General features: G+C 45.4%; 1 protein-coding gene across 3 annotated transcripts in view; it reads left to right on the top strand.

Moving 5' to 3' along the window:
* The window catches only part of LOC105192252 (atrial natriuretic peptide receptor 1), a 93,615-nt gene that overhangs the window by 25,575 nt on the left and 40,756 nt on the right, over window positions 1–27,284 (top strand). For 2 of the 3 annotated variants that reach the window (XM_025303626.1, XM_025303629.1), the window contains 9 exons: window positions 13,871–13,985; window positions 17,368–17,702; window positions 19,207–19,298; window positions 19,555–19,693; window positions 20,169–20,253; window positions 24,303–24,438; window positions 26,013–26,093; window positions 26,368–26,445; window positions 26,710–26,814. In XM_025303626.1, the coding sequence (XP_025159411.1) occupies window positions 13,871–13,985; window positions 17,368–17,702; window positions 19,207–19,298; window positions 19,555–19,693; window positions 20,169–20,253; window positions 24,303–24,438; window positions 26,013–26,093; window positions 26,368–26,445; window positions 26,710–26,814 (1,166 nt within the window). Of the gene's footprint in view, window positions 1–4,185; window positions 4,582–13,870; window positions 13,986–17,367; window positions 17,703–19,206; window positions 19,299–19,554; window positions 19,694–20,168; window positions 20,254–24,302; window positions 24,439–26,012; window positions 26,094–26,367; window positions 26,446–26,709; window positions 26,815–27,284 lie in introns of all 3 variants that reach the window. The other variant, XM_019845603.2, reaches the window with a different exon arrangement.

Below are 27,284 nucleotides of genomic sequence, written 5' to 3'. Positions count from 1 at the left end.
AAAATAGGGAGGGAAAGAAATTTTCTCTCGCAACGACGAGCGAGAGGGCAGTGAATATTCCTGTCCCTTTTAACTCCGCTTTTACGCGCGCATAAGCGCGTTATGAAATTTGCGAATCTCTACTTGTAACTTTCACTTGTGGTCGTAGTGACACACGTAACGCCAAGTAGTTACTTTCCATTGACGCCTAATAGGTGGGGTACGCTTTCGCAATATCAGTCACACAGCATAAATCGCGAGAGACACAAGCCCGTATTCGAGATTTCGAGAACCGTTGAAGTAGATAATGCGTGCTCGCCGCACGAGCACGCAATTATCTCACTGCGAGGTACGAGACCGTTTCCTCATCGATCTGAGATTTAATTCCGGGATATCTGCGATCGATAATACCTCTCGCCACCTCTTCGCTTTTGTTTGAAAAGCGGAGAATGACAATGTTCCGCGAACGTTTTCACAATGTTTTCTCGATAAATGCTCTTGTGTGAAAAACCCCGATGTATCGTTTGGTTATACACTGCTCGGTAAAGTGTGCTGACAAATTCCAGCAGAGCGCTGTGTGCACAGCTTTCGTCGCTAATTACATAAAATGGTAACACACACACACACACACACACGGATATGCAGTTAAATAAGTTCCGACTGCAAAATCATCATTCACCGGTGCGCGTGCGCACAACAGCAAGTGTATATACAAAATCACACTGCGCCGTAAAATACTCCAGAAAATGCGCATGCAGAAAACGGGGAGAAAATGACATAAATTATTTACAACGCGATCCGCTACGCAATGATTCTTCTCTTCCGATCGAAACGTTGGAGGATGAAAAATTTCGCCATTCGCACTGTTATCTTTTACTCGACAGAAATCACGTAGACGTCGGGCTAGTAATAATGAAATTGAGTTTTCACGTTAAGCCGGCCATACGTGAGCGGAATGCCGTTGTTCGAAAGCCAGGGGGATAGACTACTCTCTCCCGGGCTATCGCCGGCCAGAGGGTTAACGGCGGCTCACTTTGAGCATATCTACGCACTTAGGGGTAGGCAACTCTCGTATAATATAACACTTGTTGCTCCATTCGGTGAGTTCTATAAAAATTCTCTGGAAGAAAGCCCTTGCGAAGGGAGATAAGTCCGCCGGCTATAGCCGCGGCATAGACACGCGGAGAGTCGGCCCGGCGAAAATGCTCGCAGCCGTGCCTCTCTCATCTCGGCAGGTAAAAAAATTTGTGACAACATTCCAGCAAAGTGCCAGCTGTTTCATCATGTGACACTTTTCTTTCTTTTCCCATCTGTAAATGCAATTCAAACGTTTATATTACATCAAAGTAATTTTACGCGGAAACGCGTATAATGTTTCATTCATTCATTACGTTACACGATAGCCTTGTGCTTTACTCAAAAGCCCGTTTCCCGTTTGATTCCGTTTCATGAAGTTCTCCGCGTTCAGTATTATTTTTAATATCCAACAATATTTCGCAGCTTGATATGAGTAAATTATGCTCGTTTAATTATTTTTCCTCGTCGGTCGCATTATGTCTCATACGCGCATGTTTCACACATGTGTGTGTGTGTGTGTGTGTGTACGTGTGGGTGTGCCCATCGTAAAATCTGCCGCTCGTTTATTAGTTGTGCATGTGGAACTATGCATCCGTTTAATATCTGCGTGAAAATATTGCGGTACACCGAAATATTTTCCCGTAGACATTAAACGAAATATGGCGTACCACTATAATAACTCATCGTTGCTGGGAATGCGCTTCGTCATTCGCGACTTAATTTTCGGCCGAATTTACGAGTCACGTTTTCATGCTCTCGCATTTCGAGTCGTTCCGGAACGAGTTTTTATGCATCCGACGAAAGGAGACGTTCAGCGCGAGATGTGCGTCTAAAATGCGCGTTCAACATTCAGCGGTGTACGTAACGTCGCAATGTCTTCACCCTTCCGTTCTTTCATGCTTCCTTAAATCCGTACCGTTATGATATACACACATACGACACACGAAGACACACGAGGTATGCGATTTCACATACCTCGGCGAGTGCGGAGTATTCATTTTCCTCGGTCAATCATGAGGGACAAGAGTCCATTTGTCGCGGTGCTCTCCCTTTTTGCACACGCATTAATTACCTCGGAAATTGAATCTTTAATTAAATTACGTCTTCAACGTTAGAACGTCTTCAAGCGGCTATCTAATGGAGAATAAAAGGGTATCAAGAGAGATGAGTTAAAATTAACTGAAACGTTATTAAAGGCGGTGTGTTAAAAAGTAAAAACCAAAAGAGAAAGAGAAAAAGAAGGACGCTCACGAGCTAATTCACTATTCATGCGGGCGGTTTCATTCATCGGGGTAAAGTGAAGTTTCCCGCGAGAATCTTCGCGGTGTAGCTACTGTAAACTCGGTAACTTCGGCAGTTTACCTCGATAGCGAAGCGACCGCGTATGCAGGCTCACAGCAGGGCCGCCGTGACATCCTCGTGAATGTACGCGCGTATCAATCGGCCGTGTTAACCGCTTTACAGTGGAATTTGCGGCCACGACAGTGCCAGGCAGTCTGACGCAGTTATTATCATATTAGAGGCGGGTGCGATCGATGAAGATTGAAAGGGCCGAAATTCGGTGCAGCGCGAAGGCGCGCGATTTACGGAGCGTGGACGTGCACGTCGTTTCGCGGCAGTATTTGCCGCTCGACGGAACAGCGCGTCGACGTAATAACATCGTCCGTGATTGCTAATTAGAACCGCGGCGTTGTTTGCGGGCGTAAGCACGCGGGATCGGGGATCGGGTTTAACGCTGCGCTGCGCTGCGCGCTGCAGCCCTCTCGCCTTGGACGGAGTTGTGCGAATAAAAACGAAGCACCCGCCGCGACCGGCGCGATTATACGGGCAGCTTCGTTGCTTCGCTCGTAAAAGCGGTCGCGTTAAACTTGCTCTTGCGAAAGTCTAACCGGCCCTTCTTCGTACATCTTTAATTCTATTGGTGGTGACCGCGGCCTCGTTTGTTCCGCTCAGCGGCGGCGCGGGCGGTTCGACGAGACCACTTTGGTTACTTTGCGATTAGCCCAGGCAGTAATCGCGCTGTTTTTCCGGGTAACAATGGTCGCACAGCGAAGAATAACCGTGCGCGCGCGCGCGTTTCTTTCTACCGAGGGAGTAACGATCTATTTAATTAGGTAGAGCGGACGTTCCATTATCTCGGCTATACACGTGTATGCATGTCGCACATGTCGCATTGTGTAGCCAACCGCGGACGCGATATCGAGATTTTAATTGAGCGTGCACTCGGGACACGTATTGCTTACACTTACACACGGCGCGGGCGGCGGGGCCGCGTCGCGGAGATTGCGGCTTCCACGTGCGCTGCGATGGACAATGGAGAGAAACGCAGAGCGTTCCGTCGGATATTTGTCCGCGGGACAACGGCGGAGCATCAGCTACAGCGAAGACGTCTCGAACGGCGGATTTCGCAGTCGCGAGCACGTTCCGAGGGAAACATGTCCTCCAGAGAGCGAGAGAAGCTGCAACACGCGCGATCTAAGTTGTAGCCGGAGCGAGCCGCACTGCGGCTCAAATATTCCGCTTTCATTAGTCGCATCGTGCACCCCTCCAATCGATATATCGACCGCCCGTGCGATCCGTCTTGCGCGCGCCGCCGCGCCGCGGGCGTCTCTTCGATAAACAATACACTCGTTATCGGTGTATCTAGAATCATACGCATTCGTGATAGAATTATCGCCGCGGAGCCGATATTTTCAGACTCGTCTCGTATATCTCGACTCGCGTTATCTGTTTCGCGCACGTCGTCTTGCTTCGCCGTCGCGCCTCTCGCGTCTCGTCAATGAAGCGCGAGCGAAGAAGCCGAACGAACCGACCCAAAGCGCCCGACGTACGCGCGGCGAGGATATAAATAAATAAACGACACGCCGAAGGGTAACAATTGCAAAGGGAAATCGAGCAGCGGTATCGCGATCGCGCCGCGAGCAATCGTAAGAGTGTAAAGAAACTCGACACGAGATTTTCTCGAGTCTCGAGATCTCGATCCAGTTTCAAACGAGACGTGTTACAAGACCCCCAAGCTCCCTCCGCGCCGTGACTTGTCGCGCGATGGGCCTCCCGACTGACTCAGCGAAATCGACCGAGTACCGAAGTGATCAATTTGCGGAATTCTCTCTTCTCGCATCGCGACAGACGCCTTCCTGGGTCCCGTGTGCGACTACGTAATCGCACCTGTGGCCAGGTACGCCGGCGTATGGGGTATCCCGGTGCTGACGGCGGGCGCTCAGGCGGAAGCGTTCCGTTACAAGGGCGAGTATTTCCCGACGTTAACCAGGATGATGGGTTCCCATCGTCTGGTGGGCGAGGCATTGAGACACATCCTCCGGCGTTTCGGATGGAAAATAGCCGGTCTGCTCTACCACAATCACCCGATGGCTAGCGGCAGGGGTAATTCCGAGTGCCATTTCACGCTCGGCGCCGTTTTCACGGCGCTCAACCAGACGCCGGTGCACCGGAGCTTCAACCAGGAGACCACTATCGCCGAGGACTATAGGAATCTGCTCGCCTTCGTCTCGAAATCCGCAAGGAGTAAGTCTCGTAGCGCGTAGCGCGAATGGAACGCGCGAAGGAAACGTTGATTTGCAACGACGCGCGATCTCTCTCGCGCGCGCGCGCGACACCCGTATCGTCGTAGCGTCGTAGCCTCGGTGTCGCCGAGAGATCGGTCTCTTTGTCAGCCGATCGCTCATTCTTTTCAGCTGGTCGAATTCTTTCTCAGGAGAGGAAAAGGTGAGAGAGCGCGTTGAGAAAATCGCAGACATTTGCAATACGGTGAATATGAATAATGAAATCATTATTAGATGTGCATGCAGATGTACCAGATATGTCGGTAATTACTTTCCGGTTTTTGTAACAGATGTCACTAGCCATAAGTATGCAATGTTATGATTTGATACATATGTCATTTTGTTCTACTGACATTAACCTCAAAACTACACAAGTTACGTTCCGCCAAAATAACAGCGTTATAGATTAATAATTTTTTGAAAATGTCGAGTTTTGTGCCTGAAAATGTGCATTTGCGGCACGCATTACTTTTCTTGTCAAATCAAAAGAAAAAAGCCGCTGAAAGTCATCGTTTGCTGGTAGAGACTTACGGTGAGCATGCTCCAACCATAAGAACATGTGAAACGTGGTTTCGACAATTCAAATGTGGTGATTTCAACGTTCAAGACAAAAAACGTCCTGGTAGGCCGAAAACGTTTGAAGATGCGGAATTGCAGGAGTTATTGGATGAAGACCCAACACAAACTCAAAAACAATTGGCAGAAAAGTTGAATGTGAGCCGAGCAGCAATTTGTGAACGATTACAAGCGATGGGAAAGATCCAAAAGATGGGAAGATGGGTGCCACATGAATTGAATGACAGGCAATTGGAAAATCGAAAAATCGTCAGTGAAATGCTGCTTCAAAGGTATGAAAGGAAGTCATTTCTGCATCGAATAGTAACGGGTGATGAAAAATGGATTTATTTCGAAAATCCCAAGCGAAAAAAATCATGGTTATCACCTGGCGAAGGCGGCCCATCGACTGCAAGGCCAAATTGCTTTGGTCGCAAGACCATGCTCTGTGTCTGGTGGGACCAGGTTGGTGTCGTATATTATGAACTGTTGAAACCTGGAGAAACAGTTAATACTGATCGCTACCAGCAACAAATGATCAATTTGAACTGTGCATTGATCGAAAACGTCCACAATACGCTCAAAGACATGATAAGGTGATTTTGCAGCATGACAACGCGCCGTCTCATACAGTAAAACCAGTCAAAGAAGTGTTGAAATCACTTGGATGGGAAGTTTTATCGCACCCGCTGTACTCTCCAGGCCTGGCTCGATCCGACTACCACCTTTTCGCATCGATGGGGCACGCGCTTGCAGAGCAATACTTCGCCGATTTCGAAGAAGTTAAAAAATGGCTCGATGAATGGTTTAGCTCAAAGGAGAAACAGTTCTTTTGGAATGGCATCCATAAATTGCCTGAGAGATGAGCAAAATGTATAGAATCAAATGGCCAATACTTTGAATAAATATATTTTAACTATCCATTGTAAATAACGTGTTTTCTTTAGCGAAAAAATCGGAAAGGAATTACCGACACACCTGGTATGTACATGGAAAGACGCGCGTAAGGAAATGTCGGAAAATTATTGTCTCGTGCAAGAACGGAAGTAGGATTCTTACTATTCACGGGAGTTATTCAAATGTAAAGTATGTACGCTCCGGGACTGCGCTGCTCGTATATATGATGATATTCTTGAGAAATTCCTCCGCGAGGATGTCATTTTGTATTCCGTATAAATTTAGACGTTTCTCTCCTTTCTAACCTGTCGCATAATTGCGATAATTATCTGATTATAATCGGAACAACTCCCGCGATTTGATCCGCGATTTATTATTTTGCGTTTGCCCTAATCTTCTACCCTAATCTTCGACACTTTCTACATGTAACACGCGAGTAGCTCGAGGTATTGCTTTCCGCCTTGTGCGGACTTTGCATAAATCAATCAGCCTTTGCAGAAGTCGACTATAGCCAACGAGAGCATAATGTACGTCGTTAAAGGACGTTGCGCCGCGAAATGGGGCTTGATAATGAACGGTGAACTTCGACGTCGTCGTTTAATTGATACCGTTGACGTTAAGTTTGCCGCTACGAATGTACTCTTGCCTTCTACCGGTTGATCACGTTCAACACTTGATACTTGTTAACCAAGTTCAAACGCGTTATCCGAACGTTGCGTCCGCCAAATTTGCATTAACTGCTTTATGCCGCGGGCGTAATTACCGGAAGACGCCCCGGTGAGTTTTCACCGGCGAGCAAACTTACCAAGTCATTACGCTATGGTTACCGTGCAATTCAATGTTCCGTGTATATCGCGAAAATTGGATATATCGCCGGGGGGGGGGGGGTTTAACCGAGCGGAGGAGCTCTTCTTCGCGTATAATTAATTTATCGCGCTCCGATGCGAGAGACGCCGCGACGCCGACGACTCGGTTATGCCGTAAATCCCGCGGCGCAAATCGCATCTCGGCGTATGAGCGTTGCTGCCGTTGTGTCTCACGCAGATCATCCTTACGAATTCGGTGGCGCATCTTGGAAATGTACCGCTACAACTCGTTTCTCGTTTCTCGTTTCTCGATGCTCCTCAATCGTTACATCGTATTACGGAGAGTTTACGCTAGACTTCTTTTCAACAGATGAAATAAGCTTCAGGGAGCGTGTCTCTTCGATCTGATGCTACCTGCACGATTTCTGCGACTTCTGCGAGATAAGGCATAGATATTTTTGACCCAGTTATACTTGATAACATTACACATTTATTGGTCGCTACTATCTCAGCTTTCTACTTCTTCTTCTTTTTTTTTCTTCCCCTTCTCCTTCTTCTTCACAAGCGAGGTCACTCTAGCGCAAAAGTCCGATGTTTATGATATTTCCAGAAAGACCAATTTTTAATTTCCACTGATCTGACATCTTTCATTGGAGATTTTACGCAATATATTATCCGAGGAGCATTCTTTTATGGATATAAATAAAAAGATGGAAAAGGGACAGTAGTCTATTTAACTCTTACAGAATCGGGTTTTTTTGGACGACTTTCACGATCTTTGAATCAAATCTTTCTTGTAAATGCCAAAGAACAGACTCTGGTAAAAAAATAGGAGATTATAAAGGCTAATGTATCTCATATCTTTAGTTTCTCGCGAGCAGGGAGAATCACCGGCTAATGTCGTCAAAAAATTATCATTGTCATCGCGTGCTTGATTGCGCAGGACGACAATCGAGGCAATATCTCGAGATATCCGTGGGCGATCAAAACACCGATACTGTCCGATTTTCAAGAATTCGACATTAACTGGAGAACATGCACGCTCGATGCATTGTCACCGATCTGCGCTAAATTGCTGGCGAATGCCACGGATCGCCGATCGATTGGGATTCTTCAGCTTCCGCTTCTGTTCTGTTCTGAAGAAGAAGCTTCAAGTTCCTATCAAATTTTTTCCGAACCGTTTCCCGCGGCCCTCGCGAGACCTCCAACACGACTCGCCGTTCTTATCGAGTCTTCAAACGATCGCGCTAAAAATAGCGAGACGACAAAATGCTCCGATAACGGGATATCTGCTTCTCATGTTTAACGCTCAGACATTAGTCTGGCCGCTTTGTTTGAAAGCGATGTCTATTCTTAGCGCTGCTAATCTCCCGCTTCAGCTTATCGATGTGAAAACGATATTAACGTCGTTGATTTCGAATGTGTGTCGCAATGTGTCACTCGCCGGACGAGCGTACGATTCTTGCCGTCGTTGCGCGTCCCTCGCTACGTAATCGGCTCTTCCGTAACGTGCATCCTTCAAATCTCCGGCGCGATTTCAAGTTCCTCGGAAGCAAACATTGCGAGGTAACTTCCGGTCGCCAGCATCGCTATCACGTTTGTATCGTGGCGGAAGCGCAAAATTACGCGGCAAATTTGCAACTGCTTAATGGCAGTTGAACGACTGTCGTAGAGGAGCCGCGTGACTACGACGAGCGACGGAGACGAGAGACGAGGGACGAGGTATAAAGGAGAAGTAAGACGATTCGATCTATGTGATAATGAGGCTATTCCCCCGGCATACGGACGTGCCGGGGGATGTAACATCGATCTATCCGTTTTACTCGCATCGGCGTCTCCGCCGCCTCCAGCCGGCTCACTGCACGTTCATTTCACACCATTCGGATGCTTTTTTTACCGTCGTTCGGATATTCGGACGATGTAACGCGCCGTGCTCTCTCGGCGGCTCGGGCTCAGACCGACCGTTTATCACGTCGTTCTCCGTAACGACGTAACCGCGTGTTTAGGACTTTCGGATCGATTTTTATCGCAGCGGCCTCGGCTATTGTTTAAGTCGGGTCTCCGCTTCATTAAGCGGTGAACTTTATATATCTGGATATTCAGCCTGCGTGTCTTGTCGCAGCTAAATCTGAAGAGGGTCTAAAAAAGGGCGGAAAGATGGCCGTGCGCTCAATCAAACTCAGGCGCGCTACTCGATATTCTCGATATTCTGCCGGCTAATCGGAAGCTCCTTGATAGGCTCTGAGGACATTCGGTCGGAAACGCGCGAACCCGCTCCGACATCTTTACATCCGGCTTACGATGCCGTCTCGCATCCATGATGGAGCGAACTTTACCCCTTTGTATCGCGTGACTCTTGTTAGTCGTCGCCGATGATACGCACGGCGTTAACTATAAGCGACGAGCGCCGCTAATGAGAATCCGAGTGGGATCGACCTGTAATAATGCAGCGACGGCGCTCAGCGCGCGGCTGTGCGCCGTCGCTGCGTCCCGCGAGCGAGCAGAATAATATATTTCGTTCGTTCGTTCGTTCGAAATAACACATTATCGTGGCCTAGTATGTGAATAAATAACGGCGTACGTGCGCGCCGTTATTTATATCCCAAGCTGTCAGATTAATGGAACGTTTCGTTGCATATTCGCGATGTGGAATGCTCGTGTCGGCAATAAACGGCATATGTATAAATTGAAAGGGTGGGGAATGGGAAAGGGGGAGTTTTGCCGTGCTAAAAACTGCGCAGCTATGATAAAAAACATCGTTTTTCTCGGTACTGTTAGGGATGCTTTATCTTGCTCTTGTTATACCGTTCAGAAAATTCCCGATTCAATTTTCGATAAATGGCTTAATATGCAAGTAATATGAGCAATAATAATGTTGATGGTGATGTGATTCTGTTGCCAGAACGTTAGCGAAGAATCGTAAACGACTGTGATTATTTGGTTGACGAACAATTTATCTCTGCCGGATGCGATAAAATCAAATTTCACTGAAAAGTCGAGTCGGACTATTTGATTTTACAATAGTTTTCTTTTTTTATTTGGCTTTTTATCATGGCGTTAGAGGGCATGTCAAATATCTTCTTTGATTGATGTGATATTTTGCGGTAGAACAAACAACTGAATGAATAAGGAAGATAAATTCAGTTGAATTTACGGAAATATATCTAGAAAAGATTAATTTCACAATCTGATAGGACATGTCGATAGCTATTACTCAATTCATTAATTTGTATCAAGATGTCGGCGCGCTGAATTATATTCTCGGTGAGATGTATAATTGGCGCATGGCGCCAATTAATGGCGCGCGCATTCGTCTCGTCGTAAAAACTGGATTACGACTTCGCTCGGATAAATGTTTATATTTCGCTCGGCATGTTGCGGTGCAACGACACGGGCAGCCGCGGAAAATACAATCTCGCTCGTATTTCTTCTCGGGAGATATCCCCGAGATCTTCGCTGATCGATCGTTTAATTGTTTTCGAACTGTTGCTCATTTCCCGCGGATACACAATTATACGATGATATTAGATATTTATATACTCGAGTCATCACCCGCCAAAGAATCAATAGCACGAAAGATGCAAACGATTGCTGAAATCAAACGCAATCCAGAGACAAGCTGTTTCTTCTCCTACTATTGTGGAACGTGAAAATGTGCTTCGAAATGACAAGGTGAAGGTAGGCTTCAATTATTTCCGACTTATATAGTCGTGCGATGAATCGCCGTGATACACTTAAATATCGTTTCTTCTCGGAACAAGCGAAGAAAAATCATCTGCCCCGGAGAACACCCGTGAGAACACCCTCGCGTGATCTTTTCATTTTAACGAGAGAACGAGAGAATATATTTTTAACGTCAGCTTTTTCCGTTGCTTTCTTTTGCGCGCAATATTCTTCGTTCATATGAAATTCGAGATAGGTTTACGAGTGATGCAGCTCGCGATATGCAGGTAGAAATGAAACGTTCGATCGCGGACGGTGTATGGGAGATTTTCCGGATTTGCGTAGGATTTTACAGCTTCCCGATATATGTAACATGACACGGGCGATTCATCTTGGCGATGCTTCGGTCGGAGTTCATTGTGACGAGAAAAGAGAGATAGGGTCTCTTAAACATGGGCATGATCCGCATGCGAAAGCAGCAGGCTTTGAAACATCACCTACAGGGGCAGCGGTATTCCACGTCGAAGCGAGGTGGAAATCGAAATTTCTCCATTCTCTCCCCTCTTCCCCCCTCCTCGCCCCTCTCATTCCCCTCGTCGATTTACTACATCCACACTGACTTCCGCGTTCAGCGCGTTGGGGTTGCCACGTTAAGCCAGGATGAAGATGTCGAAGCGGGCGGGATACATGAGGATGATGATTATGGATCGCCGCAGTTGAACGTGATATAATCGCGGCATTGTTTATCATGTAGCTGGACAGAATGCCGGAATATTATCGAGGCGGAAGCGGCCGATACGAAGATAAATGTCAATATGACCTATCTCTCCGGCCGCGGTCTCTTTTATAATCATCGAATTCGCGTTTCACCGCTCTTGTTTTCGCTCTTTGCTTTGTCCCGTCCCCTCGGCAGCATATCGACGGATAATTACCCGTGAGTCAATCGCCGTTGGTGACAATCGCATTTTTAAATGCTGCACGCAAGAGACACGCGCGCAAACTGTATACTGTATTTGCCCTATCAGGCGGCCGAGAAGGAGAGGAACACAGCGCTCGTTGCAAACACTGCGACTAGGGTGACCATATCCCAGTCGTAAGAAAAGAGTAAAAGACGGGTAAAAAAAGTGTATAAAAGAGTACTAATTACGGTCCCAAAAGAATACAATAACATAGAACACAAAGTCATATAAAAGTCAAAGTGACTTTGTGTTTTATCTGGGACAATGATCAATGGATTACTAGGTATAATATTTAAAATAATAACACAGTGGGTACTAATAAACCGAAATAATAAACCGAAATAATAAACCGAAAAATATTAGTCACATATTAGACAGGTCACAAAATATTAGAACACACATATTAGGTTGGGGAAAAAGAAATCCATTATTTTTTCGTTTATTTCAAGGCTTTATTTATAAATAGTTAGGATTGTTCGATTTTGGTCAAATAAGCACCGTTTTGTTCTACAATTTGTCGCCATTTTAAAGGTAATTTCGTGATCCCTCTTTCGTAGAAGCCCTGGTCCTTATTTGCAAAAAACTCGACTAAGCGATTTTCACAGTCTTCTCTTGAGGTCAATTTCTTACCATCAAGGAAGTTTTGCAATGACAAAAACAGATGATAATCGCTTGGTGTCAGGTGCGGACTATAAGGTGGATGCATCAAAACTTCCCAACCAAGCTTCCGGAGTTTCTGACGAGTCATTATAGACGTATGTGGCCTGGCATTGTCCTGATGAAAAACAATTCCTCTCCTATTGACCAATTCTGGCCGCTTCTGGTCGATCGCTAGCTTCAAACGGTCCAATTGTTGACAATAGAGGTCCGAATTTAGTGTTTGGCCGTATGAAAGCAGCTCATGGTGGATGATTCCTTTATAGTCCCACCAAACACTCAGCAAAACCTTCCTGGCCGTTAATCCTGGTTTGGCCACCGTTTGAGCCGTTTCGCTGCGCTTTGACTACGATCGTTTTCGCACAATATTGTCGTATGTAATCCATTTCTCATCCCCAGTCACCATCCGTTTCAGAAATGGCTCGATTTCGTTCCGTTTGGTCAAGGCTTCGCAGATTGAAATTCGGTCCATCATGTTTTTTTGCGTCAATTCGTGTGGCACCCAAACATCGAGCTTTTTCTTGAATCCAGCTTTATGCAAATGGTTTAAAACTGTTTTGTGGTCGATCTTCAGCTCCTGGGCGATACTACGACTGCTAACATGCCAGTCTACTTCGATCATTTCCATAATTTTTTTTGACATTTTCGACGACGGGCCTACCTGTGCGAGATGCATCTTTAATATCAAAATTACCGGAACGGAATCAACGAAACCAAAATTGCGCGTGATTGGCTGTGACAGTATCGGGACCATAAACACCATTCGCAATTTCAGCCGCCTGGCTTGCATTTTCGCCTTTATCGAAGCAAAATTGTAAAATATACCGAATTTTCTCTTTGTTGACGTACATATTTTACGTGCTATAACTCACAACTTAATCGACAAATCACAAAACTGTTAAAGAATTTTTTTTAGTACGGAATGTCACTTTTTCAACGAGTATAAATATTAACCTAAGCGATTAATATATCACGTGATATATACCACTAAAGCCATCTAGCGGAAAAATAATGGATTTCTTTTTCCCCAACCTAATATTTTATTATATTATTAAGATATTTTATAATTATATTTTATACACTACTCCGTACATCGCTTAACAATTTCGGTTTTCACTGTTGTCGTTACCAAAGAGCGGAGACATCAGCGCCGTTTTCTGCAGTCACACAACGTCAGAGCGCTACGTGCCAGTAACGAATTGTGCTGCACGATTTATAGTAAGTAGCGGAGCACCGTTGCGCAGAACCTCTACGCATAATCGTCATTGGCGCTCGCGGCGCTCAAATGCTGCGAATGATGAAAACGTCACCGAAGTCTGTTCTCTGGTCATTATCGACAAAGTATAATTAACATTACGAAAAAAGAGTACGATACGTGAAAAGTAGAGAGTACTCTTTTTACCACCTTAAAAAGAATACATATACTCTTAAAAGAGTACATATGGTCACCCTAACAGCGACGACTGTTTGTTCTTGATTCGTGGGAATCAAATGAATACGCGCGCCGCATTTACATCTAGCGAACCTGCGAATGTAATTGAATCGAACGCATATCGCAAAGTGTTTTACCGCCTGCAATAATATTTATATAGATCTTGGCGTACGCTTCCCTCGCCCACCGCTTCGCCCCTCTCCCCTCCCCCACCCCCCACCCTATCGCACACTTACACCGACGCACAGGCGAGAAATCGCTTTTTTCTCTTTTTTATTTCAGTCGTGGTGATGTGCGCTAATTCAACGACCATTCGGGAAATATTGCTAGCCGCCGAGGAGCTCGGAATGGTGGACTCCGGGGAGTACGTGTTCTTCTCCATAGAGCTCTCTTCCAGGTGAGCAGACAGTACACTTGGACTTTCTACTGCGCAAGAAATTGCGTATATTATCTGTTACGACGTCGCGAGAGTTTTCCGCGCCGCGAATGAACAGCAGTAATAAACGCACACGTATGTGTCGTGTGTTTCTGGACGCGTGAGGTAATTACGTATACACTCGAGACCTTATCTTGCGGAAAATATCTTGAGAAACGAAAGAGAGCGGAGAGAGATGATCGTACACGGGGAGAGAAAAACCGGTCGTCTCAACGCGACAACGAACGAGCTAAGTGCATTTTTCTCGGAGGAGACAGAATTTTCCGCTCTTCAGAGCGAATTTGACCCGAAATTCCGGTTTCTTCGAGCGAGATGCACTTAATTCGCGTGAACTTATCGCCACGTTGATTCCGATAATTTTTCTCTTCCGCGCGAAAGAACTCTCCCCTTGGCTGGGTGAGGTTAATTTCATGACGTAAATTATTACGAACAAAATTGCTCTGGGAAACGACACGTTGCCCTCCTCTCTCTTCCTCTTTTGAACTTTGTACTTTCACGCGGAATATTTCACGCGAAGCATCCTATATGAGTATCGAGCGTGGATTCTGAGTGGGGTGTTGCACTTGATTTAACGACGCGATTGCGAATTCGGGTTCGTTATCCGGGAAAGTTTGCGCCATAATGACGCGCGGGGGATTATACGAAGCGAGTTATAGTCGCGCGAAATCCGTAGGTGCGCGGGTCGTATGTCAAAAACTGGGGCATAAGCAAGGCTTGGCTGTGCAATAGCGCCAGGACGCTAAAGCCATTTTATAATTGAAACGAATGTGTAGTCACTGCAACACACGCGGCGCGACTCCGTACAGAAGGAAAATTGGCATGAAACACGCCGCGCGTCTGTCCTGTCTTCGGCGACGGGCACACGAGAGAAGCGGATAAAAAGGGATTAAAATTGGATCCGACAATGCGCCGCGTATGTCTTTGTGGTGAACCAAAGAGAGAGAGAGAGAGAGAGAGAGAGAGAGAGTGCTCGTTTCATGTAGGTAATCATTATTTTCCCGTCTACGGGCTAAGAATATTACGGTACATTTGGTCGTGAGTCGTCCGGATGACTTTCTCTGTTTCCTTCCCGTGGAAATTCATTCCGGTACGTGAGAGTGTAATTCCTACGCGGTAAAGGTCCATTGCACAATTTTCCAGCGTTTCCTCCCGTGACGTTGCAGATGTTGCACGGTACATTTGCACGTTGACTTAATCGTTTAGACGAAATAAGTGGCAAGTTTGGGAGCAATCTCCATGGTTGGTTTAGCGTACCTGGAATAATATGCTAATGTTGCTCGAGCGCACTATATCGCACTGTTGGATTCAGACAAGCGTATATATTCGTCTCGCTCTCGCGCGAGAGCCTTAATCTACGCTGCAACGGACGAAATTTGGGTCCATTTAAGCCATCAGCTTAATTTAACCGTCGCCACATCGTCCGCGCGGTCGTTTAGTCGTTCCGCGTTAGATCGTGAAGCAGTTTGTTGACGACACATCCGACTCATCGATCCTGGATAAATTGCGTTTACGTACCTATCGTGCCGTGTGTACAAAGGGGCAGGTATTGTGCAATCACACTGTTTAACGAGGCCTTGAGGAGCGTCGCCCCGGGAAATTGCTAATCCCGGAACGTCGTGCACGTAATACGTGATTCCGCGCAGTCGTAAGTTTCTTACGATCTCGAACGCCGTTCCCGTTCTACGAAACGACGTTATCCACGCAACGACAATCCGCCGCCGGAATCAGAACGGAAGAAGGCGAAGGATCTTGAATTTTAACGATCCCGAAGGTATCCTCGGCATTATGGCGGTTCGTTATGTTTTATCATAGAGAGATGTAAATGCCCGTTTCTGGAACACAAAGCTGTTACGCTAGATGTTCCGTTATATATTCGCTTATCTCTTGCCCCCCTCTCTCTCTCTCTCTTTCCCTCTCTCCAATTTTATCAATCTAATTCTTACAAAACAAAGGTTTTCCTCTTATATTTGTCGTTTTTAATTCGTTGTAATCACATGTTTTCTTTTTTCTTCTTTTAAAATATTTCGGTATTCACAGTAATTCGCAACTTTTCCTCCCGTCTTTTGCGGACGACTAGAGGATTAACTCTAGAGTGATAATACACGCATCTATTCTCTCCGTCCCTATGTCACTCTATCTTCGTCCCCTCACTGCCTTTCGTTAATAAAGCGCATTGCACAACTTCGGGTCGATTAAAATTCAACCTACGGTATCGGAAACCTCAAACCGCGAGCCTTCATTTAGATTATCGAATCTGGATAGACATCCGTTGATCTGTTATTGATATTTGTGCAAAACTGTCGCTGCCGCCGGGCAGAAAAGAGGGACGTACGCAAAGTTCTGCACGCGGATGCGTCGAAATCGCGAGCTCCTTTATTAGAAACGACCAGGAAATGCGACTCGATTCGGGATTGAGAAGGACACGGAGTGAAAAGCGAGAAAGTACTTTAACCATATCCTACCCCGAGCGGCGGTCGGGGCGAGTGACTTGAACGGTAATTGGAATTTTCATTCAATTCAGTCCCCGGGATGAATTCGCCAGCCTTCCGTTAACAAGCCGCCCGTCGCGGATGACGGATCCTGAGCAAAGTATGTCTTTTAAAATTGCATTCATTAAGTAAAGAGCCAGCTACCATTTCCCGGCGACTTTCTCCTTTCTGGAAATCGAGTCTTCGATGTTCCCGTCGCGTATTAGATGGACGAAGAATTTGTAGAATATCAAGCCGGAGAATTTTCTCATACAGTTCGAGATTGCTCCGGAACTACGCCGGATTTATTCGCTCGACTTCAACTCGCAAGTGAGGATGGTGCGTGAAACAAAAATTAAACACACTGTCATTGATGAAGACCTCACGTTGAACGGTGATGTCCCTACGGTGGTCTTTTGGTAACGTCAGTTTAGTTAATCGCAGAGATGGAAAAGGATAGAGAGAGAGAGAGAGGGAGAAAGGTGGATTTTAGTTTCTCCAGGCAAACTTTCACCCTTTTGTAACTAGAGCCTTGGATTCGTTAAGTGGCCGTGTACTTTATAGATCCCAATTATGTCGAAACGATCGGCCGTCGTAAAGTAAAAGTTACGATCTCATTCTATACAGAGCGTGAGCCGGCTGCCGAAAAGCTGTTGGCTCACGACATGGTTCAACAATTGTCGTATCTCAGAGACGCAAAACGACCGCTCGTTTGATATCTCGAGAGAAACCTTCGAATTGTTAGCGCTCCCGACGCGAAGCTGTGCATTATTACGTCGTCAACATCGCCCAGCCGGCGCGAATCTATTCTCTTCGGTACGCACGGTCCTTTGCAAGCGTCTTTATCCGGCGAGTCCGGCGTCGGTGTATTTCAGCGACAACAATTCCAAAGAGCCATGGAGGGTCGAAGACGACACCGACGAGAGAAACGAGAAAGCTCGGAAGGCTTATCAGGCTCTGCTCACGGTGACGGCGCGCACGCCCGACAACCTGGAGTACCTCAACTTCTCGCGCGAGGTTAAATCCTTGGCGCAAAGCAACTACAACTTCACCTTCGGCAACAGCTCGGTCTCCACCTTCGTCACGGCCTTTTACGACGCTGTGCTGCTTTATGCCCTCGCCCTTAAGGAAAGCCTGCCGAAGAAGCCGGGTGAGGTCTACCTAGACGGCGGTAATCTGACCCGGAGAATGTGGGGAAAGAGTTTCAAGGGTAAACTTCAGCCTTTTTCTCTTTACCCTTCACTGTAGACGTCCGGGGATCTCGCGCGGGCGGAAATGACGCTGGGACGAGGGTCGGAATCGATCAGATCAGACACGATCTCCCTCGCGTGGAACGTGCAGCTAGATAACGTCGGCGTTAATCGCATGGCGATTAGTCGCGGCGTACTTGCGGAAAGTTTCGGAGCAACCGCTACGTCGTTAGAATCCTTTCCGTAGCGGAGCACGCTCATTGGAAACGCGCGAAGAGTGCACAGGCGGTCGTTAGCGAAGCGCGCCCGGCTCGGATCTTTCAGGGAACTTTACGGCGGACATTTTACCGCAGAGGAAAAAATGCTCTTTACGCGTTTTATCGGTGATATTTATTGCGCTGCATTGCGCTAACGATGCGGCCGCTCGTAAATCCCAGTCGGCAAGACCGACCGTCGGCGTCGAGTCTATGAAACGACGAGTCGACTACGAAAGAGACAGCCAGTCTGATATTTCGGGCTTTCGCGGTGTAGAGAAACACTTGACTTGGTTTCCGCGTCCATTCGTGGATTTGTTACCAATGTTTCGTCGACATTCCAGTTCACTTCTTCACGGAGAGCAACAACTCGAAACTGTTTGAGGTTTCGTGAACATTTCACGATTTACTATCTTGAACAACCTGAAACACGCTTCTCGTTCCGTCAGCTTCAAGCTGTTCCTCTCCCTGAGGAATGTTCATGAAACGTCGGAGATAAATCCACGGTGGGCCCACCATTTTCGTCGCGCATCAAGATATAGGATAGTGCTCTTAATTGGACGTGTTTCGGCCGCAACGACCGAATCATTGATTATCTCGGCGCATCATCACTCGGTGCGCCAAGATCTGCCGGTGACGCTGGCGCGACCTTTCCGCTTCCTATAACTAGTGGATCGATTTATACGCCATCATCCGCTCCCTTTCTTCTCGCTCGTGTCTTATTCGAGCAACTCGCGGCGATTCCGGCTTCGTTACGCCCGCGCAGTTTCGAGACGCCACACGTTCTTATAATTCTTCGAGATCGCGGATCTTTCTGATTTTTTTCTTGAAATACTTTGCCAAGACGGGCTGTTAGACGCTATCTCGTCTTGCCTGCGACTTTTGATTTGCTCCGGGAACTCTTATAACCGATATAGCCTTACATCAACGGAATGTTAGATCGCAGACAATTTTCTTTGTGTTCCAATATCTAGCGTTTCTCTCGTCCCCGTTCAAGTGTTCTCGTTCTCTTGTCCCTGCGCTTCCGCGAAGTCTTGCACTTTTAGATAGATCGCCTCGAATCGCAGCTATCGTCCACGCGAATTTCTCCGTCTCATCTTGTGAGGCGATATTTTTCGAGAGCCGAGAATTATGCGATCACGCGTCGGCGCGCGTGTCGCCGATAATATTATTTAGACTTTTCGTCGGTGTTGCGATTCATCGAGCTGTGTCGTCGCAAAAATCTCTGATGACCACTCGCGCGTAATCGCGCGATTACGATTGATTTCAGGAATAACCGGCGACGTGAACATCGACGAGAACGGCGACAGGATCGCGGATTATTCTCTCTTGGACATGGATTCGGAAACTTCCAAATTCGAGGTGAGACGTTCATCTCACTTGTCAGTTCATCGGGAGTATCAGCCGATGATGCCGCATTGGCAGGCAAGACACAATTTAACCCCCTGAGCATCGCGTGATATCGAAGCGTTTGATATGTCGAGCTGAGACCAAATGCAAAATTCAACAGGCGTTATTACATCTCTTTTCACACGCGTCGTTTCGCACTCCAACATACATACACGTCTCGCTCTAGCGCTTTTCCATTTCTCATAACATGTGAAACAATTGCCCGCAGATCGTGGCCAATTATTACGGCGCGAATAAAACACTGGAGTACATAGCTGGGAAGCAAATTCACTGGGCCGGTGGTCGTTTAGAACCGCCTCCGGATACACCTACTTGTGGATTCGACGGCTCGTTATGTCCCGATAATTGTGAGTTGACAATATCTCCTCTCAGCGCGCAGCATACAGAAGCGTTCGATCGATCGCGCGACATACAATGACTACAAAGAGATGCCCGTGTTTTGTGCGAGCGTTTATCACTGCGTCGTTTGTTAATATCAGCCGTTTGACAATCACCGGCAGATCTATTCTGTAACTTCCAGCGACAATGTCGTTATCGTTACATTGTCGTCGCTCAGGTGTAGCATATAATGGGAAAGCAGCGCAAGGACGAGCCGACGAGAACGATATCGCCGTTAAAAGTTGCAGCCTATTGATCTACACGACGGAGGTTTCGCGGCGGATTACCTTCGCGCGAGCTTCCCTCGCATAATCGCGCGTGCTTGTCACAATCGCGAGTTTCATCAGAATACGAAAGCGACCGCGACGCGTCGGCTAGAGACGAGGCTAGAGGGAGAAAGAGTACGATGCGCTACCTTTCGTTTAAATTACTAATGTTTGACAGCTCTCCCGGGGTACGCCATTCTCTCCATTGTACTGATGAGCTCCATCGTGGTCGTTTTCATCGTCGGCTCGATATTTGTTTATCGGTAAGTACAATTTGCTTTCGAGCAGAATGCTTTGCACTCTGTGTCTCTTGACGCGGGACGGCGTGTTCGCTCGCCGGTGTGTGATCGCGCAGGCAAGCATAGGCAAGCAATTGATTGTCGCGGGATGAATATTCGAATATTGAGAAGCACGCGCTGACATTCAAGGCTTTCAAGGCCCCCACACACTTGGGGCGCGAGCGCACCCTCGCACCAGAGGGAGGGAATAAAGGACGCTGTGCCGAGTCGGCGCTACGTGCGCTCGAAGGAAGACCGCGGCGAGTAACGATTTTCATTTTGGCCGCGCGCGCCCTTGCTTTAAATTATATGATGGTCTAATGGCCATTCTTGCTTTAATCGGGGAGAATCAGCGAAACTGTTTCCCACTGGGCATTATTTCCCACCGTTCGGCGCGAAACTTCTTATTAAGCGTGTCAGTCTACGTCGCGCGAATGCATTAATCCGCCGAGATATTCCGCGAGGGACGGCACGATGTTCGCGCGAATGAAATCAACCGTTGATGCCGAATGAAACCGAGCTAAATTGAAAGTAATTTGCGTTTTCGGCACGGCTCGCCGTAGAGAGGAACCAGCAGACCGAGGCGCGCATTAATGACGCGCAAAATTGACGATTAGAAGCTTCAAAGGTGTCGTTTTTCTGCGTGTTTCTTTCTGCCTTTCTGCCTTGCGCTTCGTTTCGCAGCGACGAGATAATCTCGATAACCTTCTAAGGAGCACTCGCTAAGTGCATATATACATGTCGAGAACGTGCAACTCCCCGGCTTTCTCGAGCACATAAGACTGAAAGACAGTGGAGGAAGGAGAGGCTGAAGGAAGCTGAAGCGACGAGAGTAGACCGAGGGGGCCGAGGCGGGACACTTCTGCGGTGAAATTCTCGGATGCTGTGGATTAATCGATTTATATCCGTCCGCCGACTCTGTGTTATGCGATCGCTCCGAGTGTCTCTTTGTGTTTCTCCCTAGCTCTCTCTCTCTCTCTCTCTCTCTCTCTCTCTCTCCCCGTATCTCCTTATTCTTCTCAGCTCGTTGGCCACGAAGGTTCTTCAGCCGTTTCACAGCGAATCATTTTCTCCTGTTTCGTGCGCGTGAACGGACGTAAATCAATTATAACGCGATCTTAAACATCCGCGATTACGCGGAAAGAAATAAGCGGCTAATGCAGCTCCCGTGTAAATTGGGATCGCGCCACAGTAATTGTTATCACCGTCCCACGACCCGGTCTTTTCCTGCAGTTTACATTGCATAGCTCGTCGTATTATAACTCGGCTCACACGCGCTGTATCTTGCCGCGGGATCTTAATCGAAGCTGCGATAGAACGCGAATGCACAATGTTTTGCAGCTCGCTTTTAGGGCGCATTAAAATCCAGCCGGCTCGACACAGGGATCCCTTGGTTCGTTTCGATCGCTCGCGGTGATATCTTCGAAGTCTCTCATATCGGCGTCTTTTCAACCGGGATATCTACGGTCACAAGACTGATAATGACTCGCGAATGAAGTTATTTGCGCTTCCCGTCGAGGTCGATACAATTTACGCGGGATTACAAGTGCGCCGCGCCGCGCGAGTATCGCGACAATATTGCTTTTACGTCTCTCGCGACATGTGTATGTTTTTCGGCCTAATAACGATGCGCGACGAGTCGCGAGGAACCAGATCGATCGCATGTTGCACGGCTGGTCTCGGTGACCTCGGTTGCGTTTCGCGCAGGAAACGCTTCTTCAGGTACGCGCGACTCGCGACCTCGAGTGACCACGCGTGGTAGAGTTACGGCCGTGGTCGTTACAAAGAAAATTATACATCATAGAGGGAAGAGCGCACTTCAGTTCCGAAAGTCAAACACCGCGCCTGCGGCACACGTGGAATACCCGGCTGAAATTATCGCGCGTAAATACAATACACTTTCCCGGCGGCGACACTCGTGGAGCGGACAAACTCGTTTTGATAACTCACACGGAGGAAGTAGATTGCTCGAATTAACACGGCAATGGACGAATCAAAAGCGTCTCGATTGAAGGCAATTTTTGCTTGTCATAAAGCAAATTCGTTTCTGAGAATCAGGTTCCTTCAGCGAAAAATCGTACAATTCGCTTGTTGTCTGATTAATTCATTGTCAAACTTATTCCTCTTTCTGAGGAAGCGAACGCATTACCAAGCCCGAAATCAAGCATTTCTTCAAACCGTGAAAGCCCAAACATTACATTAAGGGGACTGGAGGGTCAGATTGCTGAAAAATCGTACTTGTTTCTGATAATATTTTGTGACGAACTGAACAAATGTGCAATAATGAAAATTTTAGGTATATTTATACAACATATGAAAAGTAGAAATATTTTGTTTATTAACAAATACTCGTATAAATATACGATATATATAGCTGAAATACTCTCCTTTTTTTGTTCAAGTTATCGTTTTTTTGCAGTAATATCTCGGCTTTCGGTGGTCCGATCAGAGCGAATTTTAGCTAGAAATCTTCAAGAGGCTTATCATTATCCGGTGAACCACTAGAAAAAGAATCGAACAAAATTAACAAAATGGTAGCTATTATTAAGAAGAAATTCAAATTTTTCAGTCCTTTTACAATAAAAAAATTAAAACTCGAAATGAAATATTTTGACGGTGTTTATGGTTCATCTGAGAACCGCATGAACAAGTATGATTGCTTTAAAATTTCAAATCGTTACGAAGCTCAGTTTCGGAGAAATCACTGCAAAAGATTAAACAATAAAATTTCGAGAAAAACGCGTTTAAAATTTAAGTGGACGTATATTTATATGAGTATTTGTTTAAAAACAAAATTTTTCTATTCTTCATATGTTATATAAATATATCAAAAATTTTCGTTCTTGCACATTTATTCAGTTCGTCATAAAATCATTATGTCACAAAAACAAGCATGATTTGTCAGTAATCTGACCCTTCAGTCCCCTTAATTCAATCGATTTTGTTTCTCCGCGCGCTTGATTGTGACTTGAGAATCGAGCAATCGAGAGGGAATTTGAGCGACAAAAGAAAAACAGGAAGCTGACGATATTGACTTTCCGCTTTGGTATCGCTATTAGATAATTATCAGTGATCGAACGACCGGCGTAATATGCCGGATATATCGGCGGGAGAGCGAGCGAATTCGAATTCCGATGTTATCGGACGCCGTTGTGTGAGCACGCGGGAACGATGCATTCGCTTTTTTCGTTTTCATTCCACGAAAAATATGCGTAAAGTACACATTGCATCGACGACCGAACGATTCGAGCTAACTGCTATACGATCCGCTGTGAGAGGCGATTGTGCTTTTCTCGTCTGGCCTTGCTATTCGCAATTCGCGCGAGCATGACTTCACGGTTGCAAGTAATTTTCGATAACTCTGCGTGTATATATGTGTGTGTACGTGTATCAGTTGCGAATTTAATTGGAGAATTTCCGAATCCAGCCGCACGAAGGACCTTTATACACGGAATAGTATCTCGCGCGGGACAGATAGGCATGTAGTTATGAGATGCACCGGCACGTAATTACCTCCCGTGTCGCTCTACGCACGTATACACACACACACACACACACACACACAGCAAAGTGACCTGCGAACTTGTGTGCTTCGTGTTCCTCTCGTACAGATTCACGCGTTTGTAGATACCGCTGGGATATGCCGCATCGGGGCTGCCATGTAGCGTACAAGTGTATCGACCTGATTAATTGCATCTTCCAAGGAATAGCGTCGCGAAAATATTTCCGCTACATACGCCGCGCGTGCGTTTGCAACATGATAATTGTCACTGATAAAAAGATCCCATTAATTAACAAGAGAAAAAGATGAGAAAAAAGAGAGAGAGAGAGGGAGGAAAGAGAGAGCAGAATATTCTTTGTCGAGGGGAGAAATAATGTCGACGTCTGGAATTAATTCGCGGCACGTACATTTAAGCGCACGCTTTATCACGCAGCCGTAAAATATTGCGCAAATTCTACGACGCTTCTATCTTCGCCGCGAATCTTGCAACAGTTCCGAAGGACAGTAACGCATGTAACGTTTTCTTTTGCAGGCGTTTCAGACTGGAGACGCAAATTGCTTCTATGACGTGGAAAGTGCATTGGGACGACGTAATGGTATTGTCGAACGTGAAAACCAGGGGCTCCATGTATTCGCTGATTGCGAATAAGTTTCGCTACAGCCAATTGGTAAATAGATAAGAAATGTCATTTTTCCGCTATCGTTGCGTAAGACCTTTCGCGCTGTTTCGCGGTAGTGATGACTCGGTCTTTCGGAATGTTGAATCGTAATAATACTCGAGCAGAATTTGAATTTAAAACATTTGTTACGAGAGCTTACGACTGATAAGGAAACAAAAACAACGATCAAATTTTTATTTCAACATTCTTCCCGGAGACATTTCAAAATATAAACAATTATATCATAAAAAATATTGAAAATAATCAGTCAGTTTCTGATCTATCTGTCTGGCTGTGTGTAATAAATTATTAATAATATTTAATAAAAGAGAGAGAGGAAGAGTCGTACCACACTTGAAAATAAAAACTACGTCTGACTCTATCGTTGAGTCGTGCTACGACCTCGACTTATTAAAGATTGTGGTGTCTCATAGCGGCGACTTTGGAACTAACAAAGCCGCAAATAAAGGGTCTAATTGTAATGGGTCAAGTATAAAGTAAACTTTTAAAACATTAAAAATATTTTAACTCTGAAGCATTTGAAACTTTTTACTCTTCACCGAGTTCCGGAGGAAAAGAATTACAATTAACCTCAAAAACTCGGATCCATCTTAGTCAAGATTCGAACCATGCGTTTAATGATGTTTTATGCGGCATCGTTAGATGGTACAAGGCAGTTTATAGCCAATTTTTTTAAGACTCAAATTATTTTAGACTTAACAGTGAAAGAGAGCCAGAGGATTGTTTTACTTCAAGTAATACATCTTTCGAATCATAATTTATTTTTATACAGTACGAGTAAAGTCGAGTGACTTTTTATATTTAATTAATAATGATTTTATTATGAATATCTATTTATTATGAATTATCCTGCCGATGTATCGTTTTTTAGATAGCATTGGAGAATAAATACAATGGGAAGTACATATTGCTGTTTGTTGAAATTTTATGCTCGACTTTTCACGTTTTTATTTCAACGGCGATCATTGACTGAAAGATTCGTGTAAGTCTTATTGGAGTAGCTTCTGCTTTGTAACTCTCGTATTGTCTCGTGAATTTGGATTCAACGATAAAATCTTTGACTAATTTGAAACCAGACTTTGTTTAATTAAAAGGTCGATCAATAGTTTCCGGCTCGGTAAATGACTACGATTGAGTAGCTTCTCACGAACAAAAAGTTTCAGTAGTACAATTAAATAACGAGTGTCTCTAATTGAAGGTTTAATTGCTAAAGTATTTAATCTTTCTCTCAAGATTTTTCTTAAGCAAAATTTTAAACTGGTCGATTTTAGCGACATTAAATCGACAATATTTTTGCTCAAAGAAGTGCTTTCAACAGTAGTTTTTTCGCAAGCCCCGCATAAAGCCCTAAACACAATGCCAGGCAACAGGCAATAAGAATAAAAATAGACCAATCATAATCGACTATTGCAAGAATAATCTATTGTGATTGGTCTATTTTTATTCTTATTGCCTGTTGCCTGGCATTGTGTTTAGGGCTTAAATGTACAATAGTACAATAATTCGGCTGATCTGTTTGCGACTTAGATGATTCTTCAAAGGAAAAATTGTTTCGATTGCAGACGATATATTCCGAGGATAACGCGAGCATGCCGGAGGGCGTTGACAAAAACAACGTGTATATGCCGACGGGATTATACAAGGTCAGACTATGACGTTTCGTTTCTGCTTTATTACTTCTTGCCGTAGGATTGACTTCAATCTCGACGCACGTGCGTCGCGTTATCAATCACGCTTGGCGGGAAGGGGGCTAACTTTTGGAACTTAAACGAAACAAAGTCACAATACGACGTACCTGCGCATATAAATATACATATCGCGAACGAGATAGATCATTCCCCGAGTGATTTCCACGCGACGCACTGCCCGACGCGATTCGAAAACTGCGGACGATAAGCTGTAAGCGATTCGTTTCAGAACTCGAAAGTGGCGATAAAGGAGATACCGCGGAACAAGGTGGAGATCTCGAGACCTCTGTTGTTAGAATTAAAGCGGGTGAGTGGTTGACTTGGCAAACGACGCGTTTCATTTCCATCTCTTTGAGTCGTCGTACAACTCGTTCAAAGTAAACATACTCGCGTTTAACTTGCCGAGGCGAATTGACTTGTCTCAAGGAAGGAACACACGTCACGCGAGACGATATCTCTCATGACTACGAAGACAAATAGTATTTGACCGCGCATAGTTTGCTCCTAACGGCCGCTGTTGCATGCAATAACTCATAAACCATATGAGCGGTGATGGTGATGACTTTCGCAGATGAAGGACCTCCAGCACGATCATCTAGTACGATTCTACGGTGCTTGCCTCGAGCCGCCACACTGTTGCTTGCTGACCGAATACTGTCCCAAAGGATCTCTTCAGGTAAATCTTCCAAAACTCTTTCGCGACAAGCAATATTGTATAAATAAACATATATATATATATATATATACAGGTTGTATCCCTGAACTCCGCCGACAAATTCACAGGATACTTTTACGTAAAAAAAAAGAAAATCAAAGTCTTAATAAATATATGCCATGAAACGTTTAGTTTCTGAAATATAGCTGTTGCAATCTCAGTTTAAAAGAATCATGTTTTATTTATTAAATCATATTTTACACACAAATAAATACACACAATAAAAATAAATACACACAAATAAATACACACAAATAAGTAATTAGACATGTATTGTTATAAAAATTATTCAAAATTTCTGCTATATCTTCAAATTCCTCAAAAATATAGGCATCTATGAGTTAAGGAATAATAATATGTAATAATAAAACGTTTTTCAATTTTATTCACAATAACGCTAACAATATATCAATATGACAATGAATGATTCT

The sequence above is a fragment of the Harpegnathos saltator genome, unplaced genomic scaffold, assembly GCF_003227715.2.
Source record: "Harpegnathos saltator strain DR-91 unplaced genomic scaffold, Hsal_v8.6 scaffold117, whole genome shotgun sequence".
Lineage (NCBI taxonomy): Eukaryota > Metazoa > Arthropoda > Insecta > Hymenoptera > Formicidae > Harpegnathos > Harpegnathos saltator.
Note: the sequence above shows the minus strand (reverse complement) of the source record. Positions and strands in the feature narration are given on the sequence as shown.